A 16,097-nucleotide genomic window follows, 5' to 3' on the forward strand; every position below is an offset into this window, starting at 1 on the left:
CATGAGTGTTAAATTCTGCCTAACACACTTCATATGAATTGTAGTAACAGATGAGACGCTAAGAAAAGGTGGGATGATGAAGACACACTGGCAGAGAGCTTTGCAAAGCTTTGTTGCATCCAGATGAGAGCGACTTCCTCTTGGCATGAAATTAAGCTCCGATGAGGACTTGCTCTAGCACAGACAAGCCAAACCACTAATCTGAATAAATAAGCATCAATTTTATTGAATCATGAATAATTTAAGACTGGTACAATCATTAGCTTTATTCTCTATGACATGGGGCATGATGTCCAGCAGATCATTGGCAAATCCAAAAACCTCATGACAAATGAAAATTAAATAGGGAGGGAGGGGCGGAGGAGGGGAAGGGAGGGTGGAAACATACCGTACACAAAATACTCAATTCCTAGTTTTCTCTTTAAAAATGGCTAGAAAAAATTCATCAAAATGCAGCACTTTAATCAATTATTTACAATTTCTATGTTACAATGAAAAAATGTACATCTTATAGAACATATTTCATAAACCGCTCCACTGGAAACAACTAGATCAAAACAGCAAACCTTCCGTGTAATATCCACAAAGTTGGATTCTGTTTTCCTTTTTGAAATAGATTCGCCACAATCAAATCTGAATGCACAGAATTTTGAAGTGTCAGCATCAAACACTAAAAAAAGTCCCCAAGGTACGAGAAAGGTCAGGCAAGTCTGGGTTCTTTGCCCCACCCACCACCCCAACCAACCTGAAATTAAAAGGTATTCCCATCTCATTTATGGCCTGTATAATTCTTGGCAGTTTGGGGAAAAAAACGTTTGGCTTCCATTGTGAACTCAACATTTATGTTGCATAGAATTTCATACATTTCAAAATTAGCCTAACTGTAGAAAAAGGCAAAATGGAAGCATTTGAGACAAAGCCCTAAATGAGTACGACGTCACACTGTCAGATGTGAGTGACATGAACGTAAAAATAGGACCGACAGAAGCAATGTGCATGTTAGACAACCCTGCTTCCCGAAACTTTAGGAAGGACACTGAGTTGTGACTCATACAAGGGCTACGCTACTTGAAATACCATTCCCCAGTCAGGCTGCACCAGGCACAGAGGTCTCGATTCTGAGCCTGGACCCAGTGGGAGGGAAGTCTGCAGGAGAGGGGAGAAGAGAGGATGTCACCAAACAAAAAAGGTTCCAAATGCTATTGGCAGGTGTCTACTCACAAGGTGACTGGGAAAACTGCCCACAGGAGGAGTCCATTTTACCTCCTCCCAAATTCACAGTACTAGAGTATAAGGTCATTGCTGGGAGACAAATTGTCTAACAAGGGCCACCCTTCAGGTTTATCAGAAGTCTCAGGGCTTGGTCCCCTGGTCACAGGCTAAATACAAGGTTTAAAAGTTTTATTAAAAACAGAAACAGAACAAGACACACTCACACCTGGATGATTAATGAAGGCTACGCAGAATCGTCTGAGTTTGCTGAGATTCAAGCGGGGGTCATACTGAAAACAGTTAGTGGGACACATCTCCCTACTCCCCTGAAGAGGAGGAACATGGTGTCAGCCACAGTGACGGGAGCAGTTTCGGGTCAAACTCTCGTGGTAAGAAAACAAGAAAAAAAAATGCCAAGAGGCAAACCTTCAGAAATGGCAATGAAGAAGATGGAATTAAAAACCCTGATTATTAACACAGACGCCCTCGCTGGGGTCTGATAAAAACTCTCTTCATAAAACAGAAATGAACAAAGATTTACCCCACTCTTTAAAGAAAATACCAGTATGTTGAAGACACAGCAGACTGGGTTTCTCTGAGGACAAGTACCAGCAATGTAATGTAGGAACTTTTGCCTTTTCCCGCATGAGGCAGAATGTCGTCCAGGCAGCTTGTTAGTTGGAGACTGATAAGAACCTAAAAAATGGATTTTTTTTTTTCCTTTTTCTTTTTCCCATGGTCATGCACCCCACACAGATGAATCTCTGGATGAGAAAAGTCACAGCAACTTGAGTTCTGCTAATGAACATTTTAGCCCTGTTTGTTTTGATGGGGGGTGGGGAGGGGGCGGAGGAAGAAAGGAACACGAAGCCCAGCCAGGCACGACAGTCACGGCAATGAACACAGTTAGTACAAAACCAGTAAGGCATCAGTTTGGGAAGGTCAGCACCAAAGAGGTCAGGCAAGGCTCGTCCAGACGGGGCTTCTGGGGGGAGTGGCCACCCCACCCTTGCTGAGCTGTGTCACGTTGGTTCTGAGGAAAAGTGCAAGTCTGTTGTGAGGTGACCTCATAGCCCCGCCTGGGGTTGGGGCTGGGATGCCTGAGGGGTCGACGTGTGTTCTCAACCCTCAAGGACGAGGAGGAAAGGCAAGGTCCATGGCTCACCCACACGTCGAGGACTGGGTCCTCAGCCGCTGTGAAGGACGCAAACACCCCCAGCCCCAGCAGGAGGAGGCGAGTGTGTAGGACTGTGAGGATGGACAACGAAAAAGCAAAACGGAGCAGGACCAAACCAAAACTCAACTCCTGCGGTTCTCACTTTCACCAAAGGATTGATTCTGACCAGGAAAAGGAGGAGAAAAACCTTCTCCCCCAGTCAATGCATCAGAAAGACAGAAACTCAACCTCATGGTAAAGGGGTAATCAGTTCTCCAAAGTAGAACAATTGTCACTATACACAGTGTTTGCAGAAAAAAAAACCTGATTCATTTATAGCGAATAAAGACAGAGATACATGCAGCCCTGCACTTAGACCGATCACTCGCTAACAGGCTCGCTCCTTCACTCTCTTGTGGATTCACTGGGGGCTGAGGGACCTGAAAGGGGTGGTCGAATTAGTACAGGCAAAATACCTCTCGGGTAAGGAGAGCACCATTTAGAAAAACAATAAAGCACGATTTCTTTTCTCGTAAGGTTTCCCTGTGTGGTAGCTCTGGAGTGTGTGGAGTGGACCAAAGCCAGCACCATAGTTAGCACCAGTTCCCTCAGTGACGGCGAGGGCGGGGTGGCGTGGCTGTGAGACCAGGGTCTGTGCCGAGGGGAGGCCCTGCTGTCTACGTCTCCTACGCTGCGTCTCTGGGCAGCTCAGGCCAGGGTGCTGTCTGGTTTCAGAGCTTCAGGTGGGTTCTCTTTATTGATTTTTTTTTCCTTTTCATGTCAACGGTGATGGTCCTTTCCCGAGAAGTATCTTCAGTGTCTTAGGGAGGTCACAGCAACAAGGCAAAAACAATAATTAAAGTAAAACAGAAGGTAGTGCAGGTCTCACTGTGGGAGGCAGCGGCACGCAGGGATGCCTGCGCCCAGGTGGAGGCTGACCGATGAGGGCCCTTGGTATTCCTGCAGCGCTGGGGCTGCGGCCGGGGGCTGACTCAGGAAGTCATCTTCAGGATGATGTGGGGGGTGCAGGCAGAAGGGGACAGGGAGAAGAGGGGGGAGGCTCCACGGCTGGCCCCGTCACAGAGTCGACTCTAAGGACGAGTCCAGGATGTCGTCGTGATGGCTGTTACTGTTGGAGTCGCTGTCATAGCTCTGGGGGCTGGAGTAGTTGGCTGCCTCCTGGAGTCTCATCAGCATGTTCATCTGAGGTGGGGGAGAGAAGAAGCATCAGCAGCTCTCAGTCTGGGTAGCCACCTGCCCTGGCCTCTGAGAAGCTCAGGCCACCTCCTTCAGGCTTACCGAGGATTATAGCTCAGCACAGAGGCCACGGACCAGGCTTCCAGAGTTCAAATCCCGACTCTACCACTTACTAGCTGCGTGACCTTGGGGCCAAGTTGCTTAACTATTTAGTATGTTTCCTTGTTTCTCTCTCTCTCTCTCTTTCTTTTTTTGATCACCATAACCTTGATCTCCTGGGCTCAAGCAATCCTCCCACCTCGGCCTCCCAATGTGCTTGTTTCTTTATTGGTCAAATGTGAATAATAGTACCTGTCCTACCATGTTATGGTGTGGGTTTTTATACATATATATATATATATATATATATATGTATGTATGTATATAATGTGTGTGTATATATACATACATACATATGGAAAACATAATAGAAGGTTCTCGATAAATATTATATTTATTTTTTACTTGGGAGGGGCATACCTGACCCCAGCATAGCCCTCAGCTTGGGTAAAGAGCACTGGTCCACATCCCTGCGCCTGAGACAGGTGCTTTAGCATTGCTGACACACTCAGCACACCCCCCTTGGGTGAGCGTCAAGCCCATCTGTACTGCTGGCTCTGAGCAGAGGTCAGATTGGAGGCAATGGGGCTCCAGCTCCTGTCAGAGCCTTGCAGGAGGTAAAAGAGAACACCAACTACAGATAGAGTGCAGAGGGGTCTGGACTATGATTCAGGGCTCCTTGAGCAAGTTACCCAAAGTCTCTTAGCCAGCAGTTCCCTGTCTGGAGAACAGGGAGAACAACAATGCCTATTTTTATAGGAAACAAAGTGACATAACATTTTAAATCCTTACAAGAGGGGCTGGCCCCTCACATAGTAAGCACTTAATAAATGTGATGTTATCATCATCTAACTTAAAGGGTCTAGAGACAGAGTTCTTCCTTGGTTTATATTCTATTGGTGGTTTGCTTGAGAGTGGGGAGTAGAGAAAAACTACTTTTACTTATAACTATAAATCATGCGCATTTTATATTTTATATAGCAAGAAAGTTAGGAGATAGGGCCTCTCTGAGCTACAGTCAAGAAGTGCTGCAGATGGGCATAGAATCCAGCTGCTTCCTGGCCAGCTGCCCCTCATGGCTGGTTTGCAGTTCACCAAGATGAGCCAGGCCACAGAAGCACCACTGCCTGGGGTCCATCTGCACAGTGATAACCAGGGCAGAGATGGCGCTGAAGAATAACGGACAATCCTTAACATCTGGGACAATCCTTGGCATCTTATTTATTCATTCATCAAACATTCCCAGCAAATCCATAGCACGTGGTTCTAGAACAAAAACATGTCAGTCCTAGTCTCATGATGGTCTCAGCTTCACGAGGGAGAGAGATGAACAAATATTAATCCTAGAATTGTTATAACAGAGACCCAGAGCCCTAGGCAGCGAGAACAGGGCTTGGGAGAAATAACAAATATCTAACTTAGTGAAAGAGATGGCTGGACTGTCACAGGTCACTTCTGGGGGTCTGGGGTTAAAGGGAGAATTCTGTTCCAAGAACCCTAGGGCTTACCTAAGCACCCCTAATAAGTAAAAGTAGTTTTTCTCTCCTCCCACTACAAACATCACTGGCCAAGAAAAGCCTGTCTGGGGATGGGCTAGCCATTCTTTCCTCTCCATAGCCTAACTACTATCATCATGAAGTTAAGACCTCATGAACTTGCTCCCACCCAAAATACCTCCCTGACCTTGGCTTTCCGCAGCGGTTAACATGAGAAATGGCCGTTTAAAGTACGCTTCTCTCCTCTCTAAGACCACTGTTGTGAATGGCACATGGCAACACAAGCAACAAACCCTTTAAAAGTACAGTTCCTGCTAAAATCCTGCACAAGACCACAGTCACACCCCACCAGTTAGTAGGATGGCAGACGACCCAGATCGCCTATTATGTTTTCTTAATCTAGTAAACTGATTAGCTCCTAGGGATAGAACAGTGAATCATTTGCCTTTTAATCCCGCTGTGTCTCTTACGAATATTTTCTTTCATTAGTTAATACAAAACATATTCTCTGATGTGTTTTCCTTTTTGTCATGGCTGCCAAGGAGTCTTGAGGCTAAATTTAAGGCATGATAATAGTCATTTAGCCATGGGAGATTTTGGTATATTTGCTTCTTTCCTATGGCTTTGATTTGTGAGGTCTAATTTAGTAGCATAACTAAGAACAGGTCTTCTATGGGTAGGGAGTACTGTAATCCATTAGAAATGCTATTGTTACTGGCCCAGGCGCTGCTTAAAGGGCCTTTATTGCGCTGGCAATGGCGGAGTAGAGAAGCTGAAGCCGCACAAAGACTTCTCTCATCTCCCTGGCTGTGGGATCCATATTCAGGCTCCCTTGCCCTCCACGAGTCCTGAGTCCCTTCTGCTCTTAAACTGCTCCTTCCTGTACAGGCAGTCCCTGGGTCACGAACATCTGACTGATGTGTGACCTGCACTTATGGAGGGAACCTTTTAAACAGGTAATAGGTAAATGTACCTGTCCCAACTTATGTGCAAATTCAACTTAAGAACAAACTTACAGAACCCATCTCGTTTGTAACCCAGGGACTGCCTGTACTCCTGATCATTTGGCTTGGACTTCTGGTCTTTAGCAATCTCTTCCTCTGCTCAGTTATTAGTGGAAGAGATCAAAAGATCAATGTAATACTTGATAAAGGTGGTATCACAAAGCAGAAGGCAGAGAGCAGTGTAGAGATAATAGGTATAGAAACATTTGGGGGGGGAAATAAAATTCTTAATTTTTTACCTAATATGTATCAGAAAAAAAATTCAGAGAGGCGAACCATGGAAGAAAATAATGGCAAAATGGTCCTAATCTTGGGGTGGATCCAGGCTAGGCTTAGTCACCTTCATATTCTCAGAGTGCCTTGCATCATGTCCAATATACAGTAAGTGCTCAATGAATGCTGAGGTGCCCTGGGAGCTGAGGACTCACCAGCGGGTCTCCTTCAGCATCACTGGGGGGCACTTGTTTGCTTGTGCACCCCTCCCGAGGCATGGAGTAGCCATCAAAGCCGACATCCTCTGGCCGTAGCTGCAGGAGGGGAGGCCACTCGTGCTGCTGAGGGCTGGCTGCCCACGGATAGGTGTCCATCACCCACTTGGCAGGATCCTCCCAGGGGGTGCGCCGTCCATAGAGCTGAAAACAGGCAAAGAAGGAACAATCTGGAAGTAGGCCAAGACTTCTCTTATCGCCCCAATTTTGGAACTTTCTGAAAAAACACCCCAGGCTCGGCATTATGCCCCCTCCCTTGATGGAGGAATTCCACTTCTGGAATTCTAGCCTAAGGATGTCACCCAAGATGCAGACAGTTCAAGGTGCTAAGACCAAAGGAGGCATAATCTGCTGGTCAAGAGCACAGACTTTGGAGTCAGGCTAATCTGCGTTCACATCTTATCTCTACCACTGACTCACTGTGTAAACCTTAACTCTGAGCCATGGGGACCCAATTTGAAAATTGGCTCTAGGGAAGAATACCAACTATCTATCTGATTTGAAGCATTTGACAATTTCCATGGTGTGAATACTCTCAGCACGGCTGATTTCAACCTATCAACATGATGTTATTGAAAATAGAATTGGAAAGAGGCACTACTGGCTTTCAAGAATGCACTCTAGTACCCCGCTGGGCACGTGCACCCAGAGAACACCTCCCACACGAGTCAGGTGGTGGACATTAGGCAGGTAGGGAGGAGTCACAGTGGCCCTAGCTCAATAAAATCCTATTTCTTGAAGTGGGTCTGACACTGAGAGCTCCTCTGTGGACTCACTTGTCACTTTCAAAACAGCTAATTGTTAATAGAAGTTGCTGATGGTAGTGGATTATGAGTGCTTGTCCTTTGTCATATATTTCTCAAAATTGTCCACAGTAACAAACTGGTTCTTAAAACGGTAAACTGTATAATCGCCACGCCTCCAAGGCCCCACCCTGCCTCCAAGCCCCCTCCCCTCCTTTCTTTACAACTGTGAGGCCAAGCTCTTTTTCTTTCTAATGATAAAATGATTTAGTGACCCTTGCTGGCAATTTTGAGAAATGTATACATTCTTTAATAGGCTGGACCACTTCCCAAGGTGAGGCTCTCTATGTTATGCAGCTACGTGTCATTTTATCATTCCCCTTGAGCAACACCACCACTCCTTACAGCTTACCGTGCGCATGCCAGGTACCGTGGGAAGCACTTTAGGCCTATCTGTTTAGCCACCATGTGACTCCAAGAGGAAGTATTACTATCAGCCTAGGAGGCAGCCTAGTGAGGAGAGGAGCCAGAATGGAAACCAAGTCTGGCCAGTTCCATGGACCACTGGTGTGCCCCATGTGGCAGCCCGTGCTCATAGCCAGAGCAGTGTCACCTGTGGTTCTGAAAAGCAGCCACTCTACAGGGAGCCTCCGGGTGCCAAGAGTGAAGACTTCTGAACCATCATGGCTATAGTGGGGCTCTAGGCGGCACACAAACCTGGGCTGCAGGCCTGTCCGTCTGCTCTCCTCACCCTCCCAGGACCCCTACTGTGCAGAGGGGCTCAGAACAAGGTGCGGACAGCAGAACAGAGCTGAGCTGTGAAATGCAAAATGACATCTTTCTGAGTGGAAGAAGCTGGGGAAATCAAGGCCCAAAGAGCGCAGCCAGCTGTGAAAGGTCACGGAGTAGGGCACAGTCCGAACCTAGGACCCCAGCGCTCTTGTCCCAGCCTTTTCCCTTCCCACCTCTCCTAACTGACACCACTTTGAACTACTCTATGGGCTGGAGACACAGGACTCAGCCTGAAGCTGTAAGACGCAGACCAGGCTGTTCACTGGACCTTAGCATGCTGGCCTGTGCTGGGCTCGCTGTGCACGCTCTCACAGGTGCCTGCACCCCTCAGTCCTCTATATACTGCCCCTGCCCTGTCTCTCCTCCTCCTCCACTCAAGACACATGGCCTCCTCAGACCTGTCCGCTTTCCCAGATGCCAGCATCTCTCCTGTCCAGTGCTGGCCCTGTCTGCTGCTAAATCTTCCTAGACCTAGAGCAGCAGTGAGCCCCAGGCCTGGGACTTCAGTCTGGTGTTCAAGGTCTAGGGAGGAAGGGGTCATGTGAAGGGTGTGTGTCTGTATGTGTGTCAGGGCAGAAGAGAACACAGAAACCAGATACTACAGCCTGTGGCCGTTCCAGATTAGACACATTCTTGCAGGTTTTAGAAGCTCCCCCCATAAGAACTTTCCCTATGGAACTAGGCTGCCCTTCCCAAACCAGACTTCATGTGAGGCTGAAACAAACCCCTCTCTGATAGCCACGGCTCTGTCTCTACTCCCAGTCTAGATGAGGACACACTTCGGGCTGCAGAACCAGAGCCTAGAACGCTTGCAGCTCAGCAAGTCCTCAGAGATTATCTGGCCCAACAGTTTTCAAACATTTGCTCTTCATTCCTGACCTCATCTGAGTAGTCTGGGGAATGTTTAGGCTTCACAAAAACTAGCCTTAAAAACACCCTTTTAGTCTAAACTTTTCAGTGCACAGCTGGGGAACCTGATGCCTAGAGATGGGAGACCCGTCCAAGGTCTCAGAACCAGCTGTATCACCTGGCCAATGGCCCCATGCTCACCTCCCTCACCGCATTCCCATTTCCTGAGGCACCAGGCCTATCCTGGGCACAGAGGCTTCTGTAGACATTAGACACTTTGGCAAGTGTTTCTAATGACAACTCCAAATGGTGAACAAGACTAGGGACCGAGTCATAAGACAGAGACACATTAGGCACAGGCTACCATCATCTGCAAGAACAGAAAATATTTTTACAAGCTTTCCCAATTGGGCGTGTTCAAGTCTGGCTGATGAATGGCTGTGTAAGTACTGTGGCAAGCAAAGGAAATATCATGAAACTCCCTGGCTCCACTGCAGGGCCCTGAGGGCAGCTGCAGAGACAGCTAAATGACAGACAAGTAGGGGCAAGACCCATTATCCCTGAGGCAGGGAAGGAACCTGGCATCCCCACTGGGTCAAGAAGAACAGGAATGGGACAATAGGAAGCCAAGATCTGGGCCACTGTCAGCCTTCTGACTCTGGGATGAGTAGGGCTTCTGGGACCACATGTACACCATGCAAGGACACATCAAGGTACACTTCAGGAAGCTCCTCCCCGCATGTGCGTACACACAAAAATTAATCTTAGAACTCTGGCGCCTAAACTTGCAATGCTACCGACATCCACCAGGGGGTGATACCACACTTCCTCCAGGCATGGATGCAACCCTTGGAAGGGCTGCCAGGGGAGGGGCAATCCTTACCTCCTGACTCTAGTAGGTCTTCCCATGTCCTCACCAAGTCCATACCATCATGAGCAGCCCTCCTTTCTGCCTCCCCCAGAGTGACAGCCCTGTCAGGACCCATTCTAGGGACTCCCCCTCTACTCAGCTACAATCTTGGCCAAGGTATTACTTGCTGTAAAATATGCTCATGGCCACCTACCTGAGTTAGGTGAGGAGCGAGTGACCCTATACTGTATGGCCCAGCATACAGTAAGCATGGACTCAAAGTAGCGCCGAAGACAGTAGGGACTTTTAATTATTCCTTGAATTAAAACATCCTTTTGTCAAAGGAAATCATATATAGAACTCCACTACATTAGACACTTCATTGACTGAACCACCTGAGGCTTCTCAAGGAGTTATGCAGGGCCTCAGGACAGCCTGTAGACAGCACAAGCAGCCAAGGGCTGTCCTGGGCTCTAACACTTGTTCCATCCTACCTTGCCAAGGGACCTTGGTGATGTCTGTAAGATACTGGGCTGTTAGAACTAAATGAGATCGTGTGTGTCAGCCTTTAGCACAGCTCCTGGCAAGTAGCAGGCCCTCAATAAATGTCAGCAAACATTCCTTCAAAACCAGAGGCAGGAAGAACACAGCAGGCTTCTGCACGAATTAGCAGATTCCAAGCGGTCTCCTGGGCCCACTGGGATGATGAGGTCACAGGACTGGGGTGGGGTGGCTTGCTTCTGAGCCACTTAGTAGGATGTGAATGCTGGCTGCCCTCCTCTGCTACTCTACACTCTTGAAAGACTGTCCTTTAAATGACCTCATGGCACAGGGAAGCAATAGCTTTTCCTGCCTCACACTGAACTGGTGAGTCTCCAGATTATAGCATGTCTCTGCTCCCTGCCCTAGATGAGCTGTTGCACAGCCATCCCCTAGTCCATTCAACCCATGGGCTCACCCAATCTTGGTGGGAAGGAGGCTCAGTGCTCCTCTATGATCAACTCCATCAGCAGCCTCTCCAAGATGGGAAAGGAAATCTCTTCCCATCCAGCTGACACCACCTTCACAGCCATGCTCAGAGGACTTCTTCTAGGTGTAGGTCCAAAGGGACAGGGCCCTGGCACTGCCAACCACTGGTCACCACCAAGAAGCCTGCTTATGTGCAGTTCAGGCTGGAACTTGGAAAGGCGCCCCCTCCCAGTTACGCCTCTGTGGGCAAGGGAGGCCTTTATTCAGCAGAGCCTGCGAGTTCTTCTAAGTGACTCTGAAATCACTCCCCTTCCCTCACCAGAAGATACATTTGGAGCAAAGAGGAAGTAAGAGGGAGAACTTAGAGGCCAGAGGCAAACAGTGCACCTCTTCTGCAATTCCTCTGCTTCTCTTGAGCAGCTAGGGATTCACAGAGGTAACAGGTGTCACATAGCCCTGGAGGCCACTGATTGAGAACAGGGATGAAACGAGACAGACTGTAAGAATCCAGCGTGTGGGGGATGCTGCCACTGACCCCCCAAAACAGGAATGACTGGGTGGCTGTTTAAGTTTGTGGTACTAACCCATCTGATTAAAAACTAAATTGTGGTTAATCTATCCAGGCCTGCGACTTTATCTACCCAGGGAGATTCTACTGCAAAGATCGAAAATGGTTCATACTTTCTTTTATGAAAGCAACATTGAGTAAGAGTCCTGGTAACTAATGATTCGGGGCTGGCCAAAGACCGCCCCCTTTCTTGCTTCTCTCTGCCTTCACAACCCACTTGTCTTTCCGCACAGCAGTTTGAATTTGCTGCACATGTGCTTTAGCTCAATGAAATACCAGTCACAGAGGCACGATAGCCTTCTTTTCATGTTCTTTTTGTCCCCGAAGACCATCATGACTGCTACATGTATACATCTACACGTATAGATAAAAAGCAGTTAACTATTCCCCAGATCCAGCCAAATGAACAGAAATGACAAACGCAGACTGAAACAACTTGTACCGTCACACACATGCGTGTGGGTACCCAGTGCTCCCGCACCCTCCCAGGTCCACAACAGCACCTTGTGTCTCCCGCTGCCCAGTACTCAGGAAACAAAGAAGCCCTTGGAAACCTGGCTGTAAAAATGGCTCCTGGCTTATACAGCCAGGAACGGTGCCTGATAATTACTCACTGTGAGTACTGAAAGCCTTCGGAACTTCTTAGGGTGCCTAAGGCTCAATGATAAAACGGTCCCAAGCTCTGATTTAATAGTAAGCTCCTACTTAAAACCCTGGGCTGAGCACAAAGGAGAGAATCTGTGTTTTCAAGCTGTTGCCAGCCAGATGGGACTTGCAGCTTTAAGAGCCCCAAAGTCCCCTGTGTGTGGTCCTGATGTCAGGGAGTGAGTGCCATGGGGCCTGAGGGCTAAGAACCTGGACTTTGATCCAGAAGGTGAGGATTCAAATTCCAGATCCTTTGAGTTTCACTTTTATAACCCTAGGCATGTCATTTATTCTCTGCGCCTCAATTTTTCTCTCTTAAAAAATGGGAGACAGGGCGGCGCCTGTGGCTCAGTCGGTAAGGCGCCGGCCCCATATACCGAGGGTGGCGGGTTCAAACCCAGCCCCGGCCGAACTGCAACCAAAAAATAGCCGGGCATTGTGGAGGGCGCCTGTAGTCCCAGCTACTCGGGAGGCTGAGGCAAGAGAATCGCTTAAGCCCAGGAGTTGGAGGTTGCTGTGAGCTGTGTGATGCCACGGCACTCTACCGAGGGCCATAAAGTGAGACTCGGTCTCTACAAAAAAAAAAAAAAAAAAAATGGGAGACAAAATTCTCTGTCCAAGTCCTAAGACTAACCCAGAGTTTAAATAAAAGATAGGCGATACTTTATAAACTGAAGTGCTATTCACACGGAGAGTTCTGCTTCCTGTGCATGGACTGTGCTGAGGACTTTATCACCACAGTTTCCTTTAATCCTCGCCACAACTCTTCGTGTCAGAATATCCGCGAGGGCACGGAGGCACAACAATTTGCTGGGGTCACACAGCTAATAAGCAGCAGAGCCAGGATTTGCAGCCAAGTATTTCTGTGCTGTGCCAGACTGATAATCTGGCAGGTGAGAGACTGTCACTTCATGGCAGTCCAGTTCTGAAGGGGGAGATAAAGACACCTCATTCCTCAACTTTGGGAAGCCAGCAGGTGGCGTGCGTCTCACCTGGAGTCCTTCTCTGACGGCCTCTAGGAGATAGGGGATGATGGAGTAGTTCCACAAGTCAGTGAACCACACTCTCGAGCCATCCACGTCAATGGGGCACGACAGGAAGAGCCGGGGGCCTGCGGAGCACAGTGCAAACACAATCAGGGCTGGAGCTTGGGCATCAGGGGTAGCCACGGTCTGAGTGCCCGCAAGGGAAGGACCCCTGGGGTTCTGAGTCCTGGCCGGTGGATGGCAGACTGAGCCTGCCAAGTGTCATCCTGGCCAGGGCTCAGAGGACAGCCATCCGGGAAGCTCCAGGAGCGTCACCTCCCCCTCAGCCCTCCCTCCCCCTACCTGGCCTCCCACCTACCAATGGTGACGTCTGAAGAGCTGTGAGCCTCCAGGAAGCGGTTGAGGTGATGCCAGACCTTGGGAATCCAGTCAATGATTTTCACCAGCTCCACATTCCGCACCCGCCCACTGATCTCTGTTTCCATGAGCTTCCTCCTCAGGAACCGGCCCAGGAAACCCTTCACGGGCTCCGTGTGGTTGGCACAGAGCACCCACCTGGGGGAGGATCAGAAATGCTTTATAAGATGCTGATGGTGATTGCTGACCTCAAGAGCCCAGGATGTCAGGAACGGAAGATGTGTGTGCTAACACAAACACAGGAATCATTCTGTGCCAAACACTATTCTAAACATCCCGCACATGTATTAACCCATGATTCTAAACCCCATGATGTAGATGGCATCACTGTGCCCATTTTACAGAGAGAAATGCTGAGTATAGTTATGGAAATTGTCGAGGATAAAACAGCCTGTTAATGGACAACCTAAGACTAGTCAGGACAGTCTGGCTCCTGGCTTGGTGCCCGTAGCTCAGTGGTTAGGGCACCAGCCACATATACCAGGGCTGGCAGGTTCAAACCTGGCCTGGGCCTGCTAAAAAACAAAACAAAACAAAACAAACAAAAAGACAGTCTGGCTCCAACTGCTGGGTCACCTGCCCCGATGATTAGTGTCAGGCTTATACTATGGAAGCATGACAATGAGTGGGACACGTTCCTGTTCCCCAGGAGCTCACAGTCTGGTAAGCGCGGCAGACAAGGCACAGAGGAGATATGATGAAGCCCGTGGCAACCAGGCAAGGCTCCTCAGAGGCGGCGATGTCTGGGCTGACACTGGATGGCCAATGGGGCAGGTAAGGAAAGTCAGGAGTGAGTGCTGGGGTGCGGGGACAGTGCTGGCTGCAGCCTTTACAAAGGCGTAGGAAACAGCATGGACACTTGGCAAAGTGAACTTGCCAGAAATTCATGGTTAACTGAAGTTTAGACTTGGCCTGCCAAGCCAAGGAGGCTGGATTTCATGCTGCAGGCAGGGGGGCGCCGGTGAAGAGCTGTAAGCATGAGAGTCCTAAGGGCAGATGTGCACTCTGGAATACTCACTCTGTGCAGAGGATGGCCTGTGAGGACCAAGCTACAGGTACACGTACTGGTTGAAGAATGATGGCGATGATGGTATACTGGGTGATGGCGGTGGTGGGGGAAGGAGAGGGGATAGAAGAGGCTTGAGGGATATTTAGAGGAAAGCACAGACAAGACCAGAATAGACTGAATACAGAGGGGAGCCATGCTCTCAGTGGGCTGCCGGAGTCATTCCTTTGACAATTGCATGCAGGTCCACTTTCAATGGATCTCCCTCAGAGATGTCCACACAGTGGCCAGTGAAAATGAGCTGGGGGTCCCAGCCAGGAGATAGCTCCACACCCAACTCAGAGGGCCCTGGCAGGAGAGCTGGAGTCAGGTGAGATTAAGGGCAGGACAAAGGGTGTCTAGCGATGCCAGGACAAGCCGAGTTGAGCAGTCCGTCCTCAGCTTGGCTTCAAGAAAGCACTGGTATAGTGCTGCAGCAGGGAGGGGAAGACAAGCCACCAAGAGGCACAGGAGCTAGAACTTGAGGGCCCTAGATGCAGCCATGAGGGTTGTTTCTAAGCCAAGAGCTGTCACTGCTCATGTTTGCTCGGGACAGAGACGCACAGTTGGTAATGAGCAGGGGCAGCAAGCATGTGTAGAGGCCCTGTCCAGAGCTACCTCCCTGACACTGCCACACAGGGCTCACACTGACCTGGTTAAAGTTCCGGCTCTGCCACTGACCTCACAAAGTCACTCAAGCCTCCAAGCCCCGGTTTCCCTATTTGTAAACTGAGAATGCTACCTGTAACTACTTAAGGCTGAAGTAAGGGTTAAATGAGTCAAGCTGGGAAAAATATGTAACCCCAAACCTAGCACAGAACACACATTTAACAAAGGCTCTCCCACGCTCTCTTTCTGGCCCTCCTTTTTAGTGATTGTACATTTCACTGGCCACGGGAAGAGAACACTTACCTGAAGTTATGATGGAGCTGCAGGTTGGGGGTAGAAGAGGTAGCCTGGTTCATTGTGCCAATTATGTAAGGGCTGTGGGGGAAATAAAGGAAAGCTTGAGTCCAAGGCGAGCCAGTGAACACGGTACTCACAGAGGCCGGTGGTGTCTGTGTCGGGGCAGGTGGGTGGCCGGCAGCCTCCCCGTCCCCTCCTGGCGTGCATGCACACTGCCCTCCAGGTGGTGGCACATCAGGGGGTGGCATGCTCTCCCAGGGGTTGTGAGGTCTGGAGTGGGCTTTTACCATTTGTGGTACTTGCAGTTGAGCAGCCCATTGAAGATCTCGCCCAGCGAGCTGACGTGGTGCAGGTTGTCCAGGATGATGACCAGGGGCATGTCCACAGCGTTGTTCTCACTGTTGCACTGATCAGCAAGATTGGACAGGTACTGGCGCAATTCCTGCGAAGCCCAGGGGTGGGAGAGGACAAGTTGGCGAATACACCCAGTAAAGACACCCCTGCTCAGGACCTTCACTGCATCCAGGCCAGCGCACGCAGAATGGCCCTTTACACTGCCCTGCAGTAAGCACATTCTGGGCGTCTGCCTGTTACAGGGCACAGGCTTGTGCTTGGGAATACTGGGTGAGTGTGGGATGAGTAAGCCCGGGTCCTGCCTTCTGGCGTTTTCTAGAT

At 49.3% G+C, this 16,097-nt stretch overlaps 1 protein-coding gene across 4 annotated transcripts in view; it reads right to left on the reverse strand.

Moving 5' to 3' along the window:
• Positions 1-202: 202 nt before the first annotated feature.
• Positions 203-16,097, reverse strand: part of NAV2 (neuron navigator 2) — a 434,895-nt gene continuing 419,000 nt past the window's right edge. For all 4 annotated transcript variants that reach the window (XM_053560432.1, XM_053560431.1, XM_053560433.1 and 1 more), the window contains 6 exons: positions 15,710-15,864; positions 15,429-15,500; positions 13,413-13,609; positions 13,061-13,179; positions 6,593-6,796; positions 203-3,571 (listed from right to left, as the gene is read on the reverse strand). In XM_053560432.1, the coding sequence (XP_053416407.1) occupies positions 3,446-3,571; positions 6,593-6,796; positions 13,061-13,179; positions 13,413-13,609; positions 15,429-15,500; positions 15,710-15,864 (873 nt within the window). In that variant the 3' untranslated portion in view covers positions 203-3,445. The remainder of the gene's footprint in view (positions 3,572-6,592; positions 6,797-13,060; positions 13,180-13,412; positions 13,610-15,428; positions 15,501-15,709; positions 15,865-16,097) is intronic.

Source organism: Nycticebus coucang, chromosome 14, assembly GCF_027406575.1.
Source record: "Nycticebus coucang isolate mNycCou1 chromosome 14, mNycCou1.pri, whole genome shotgun sequence".
In the NCBI taxonomy this organism is placed as follows: domain Eukaryota; kingdom Metazoa; phylum Chordata; class Mammalia; order Primates; family Lorisidae; genus Nycticebus; species Nycticebus coucang.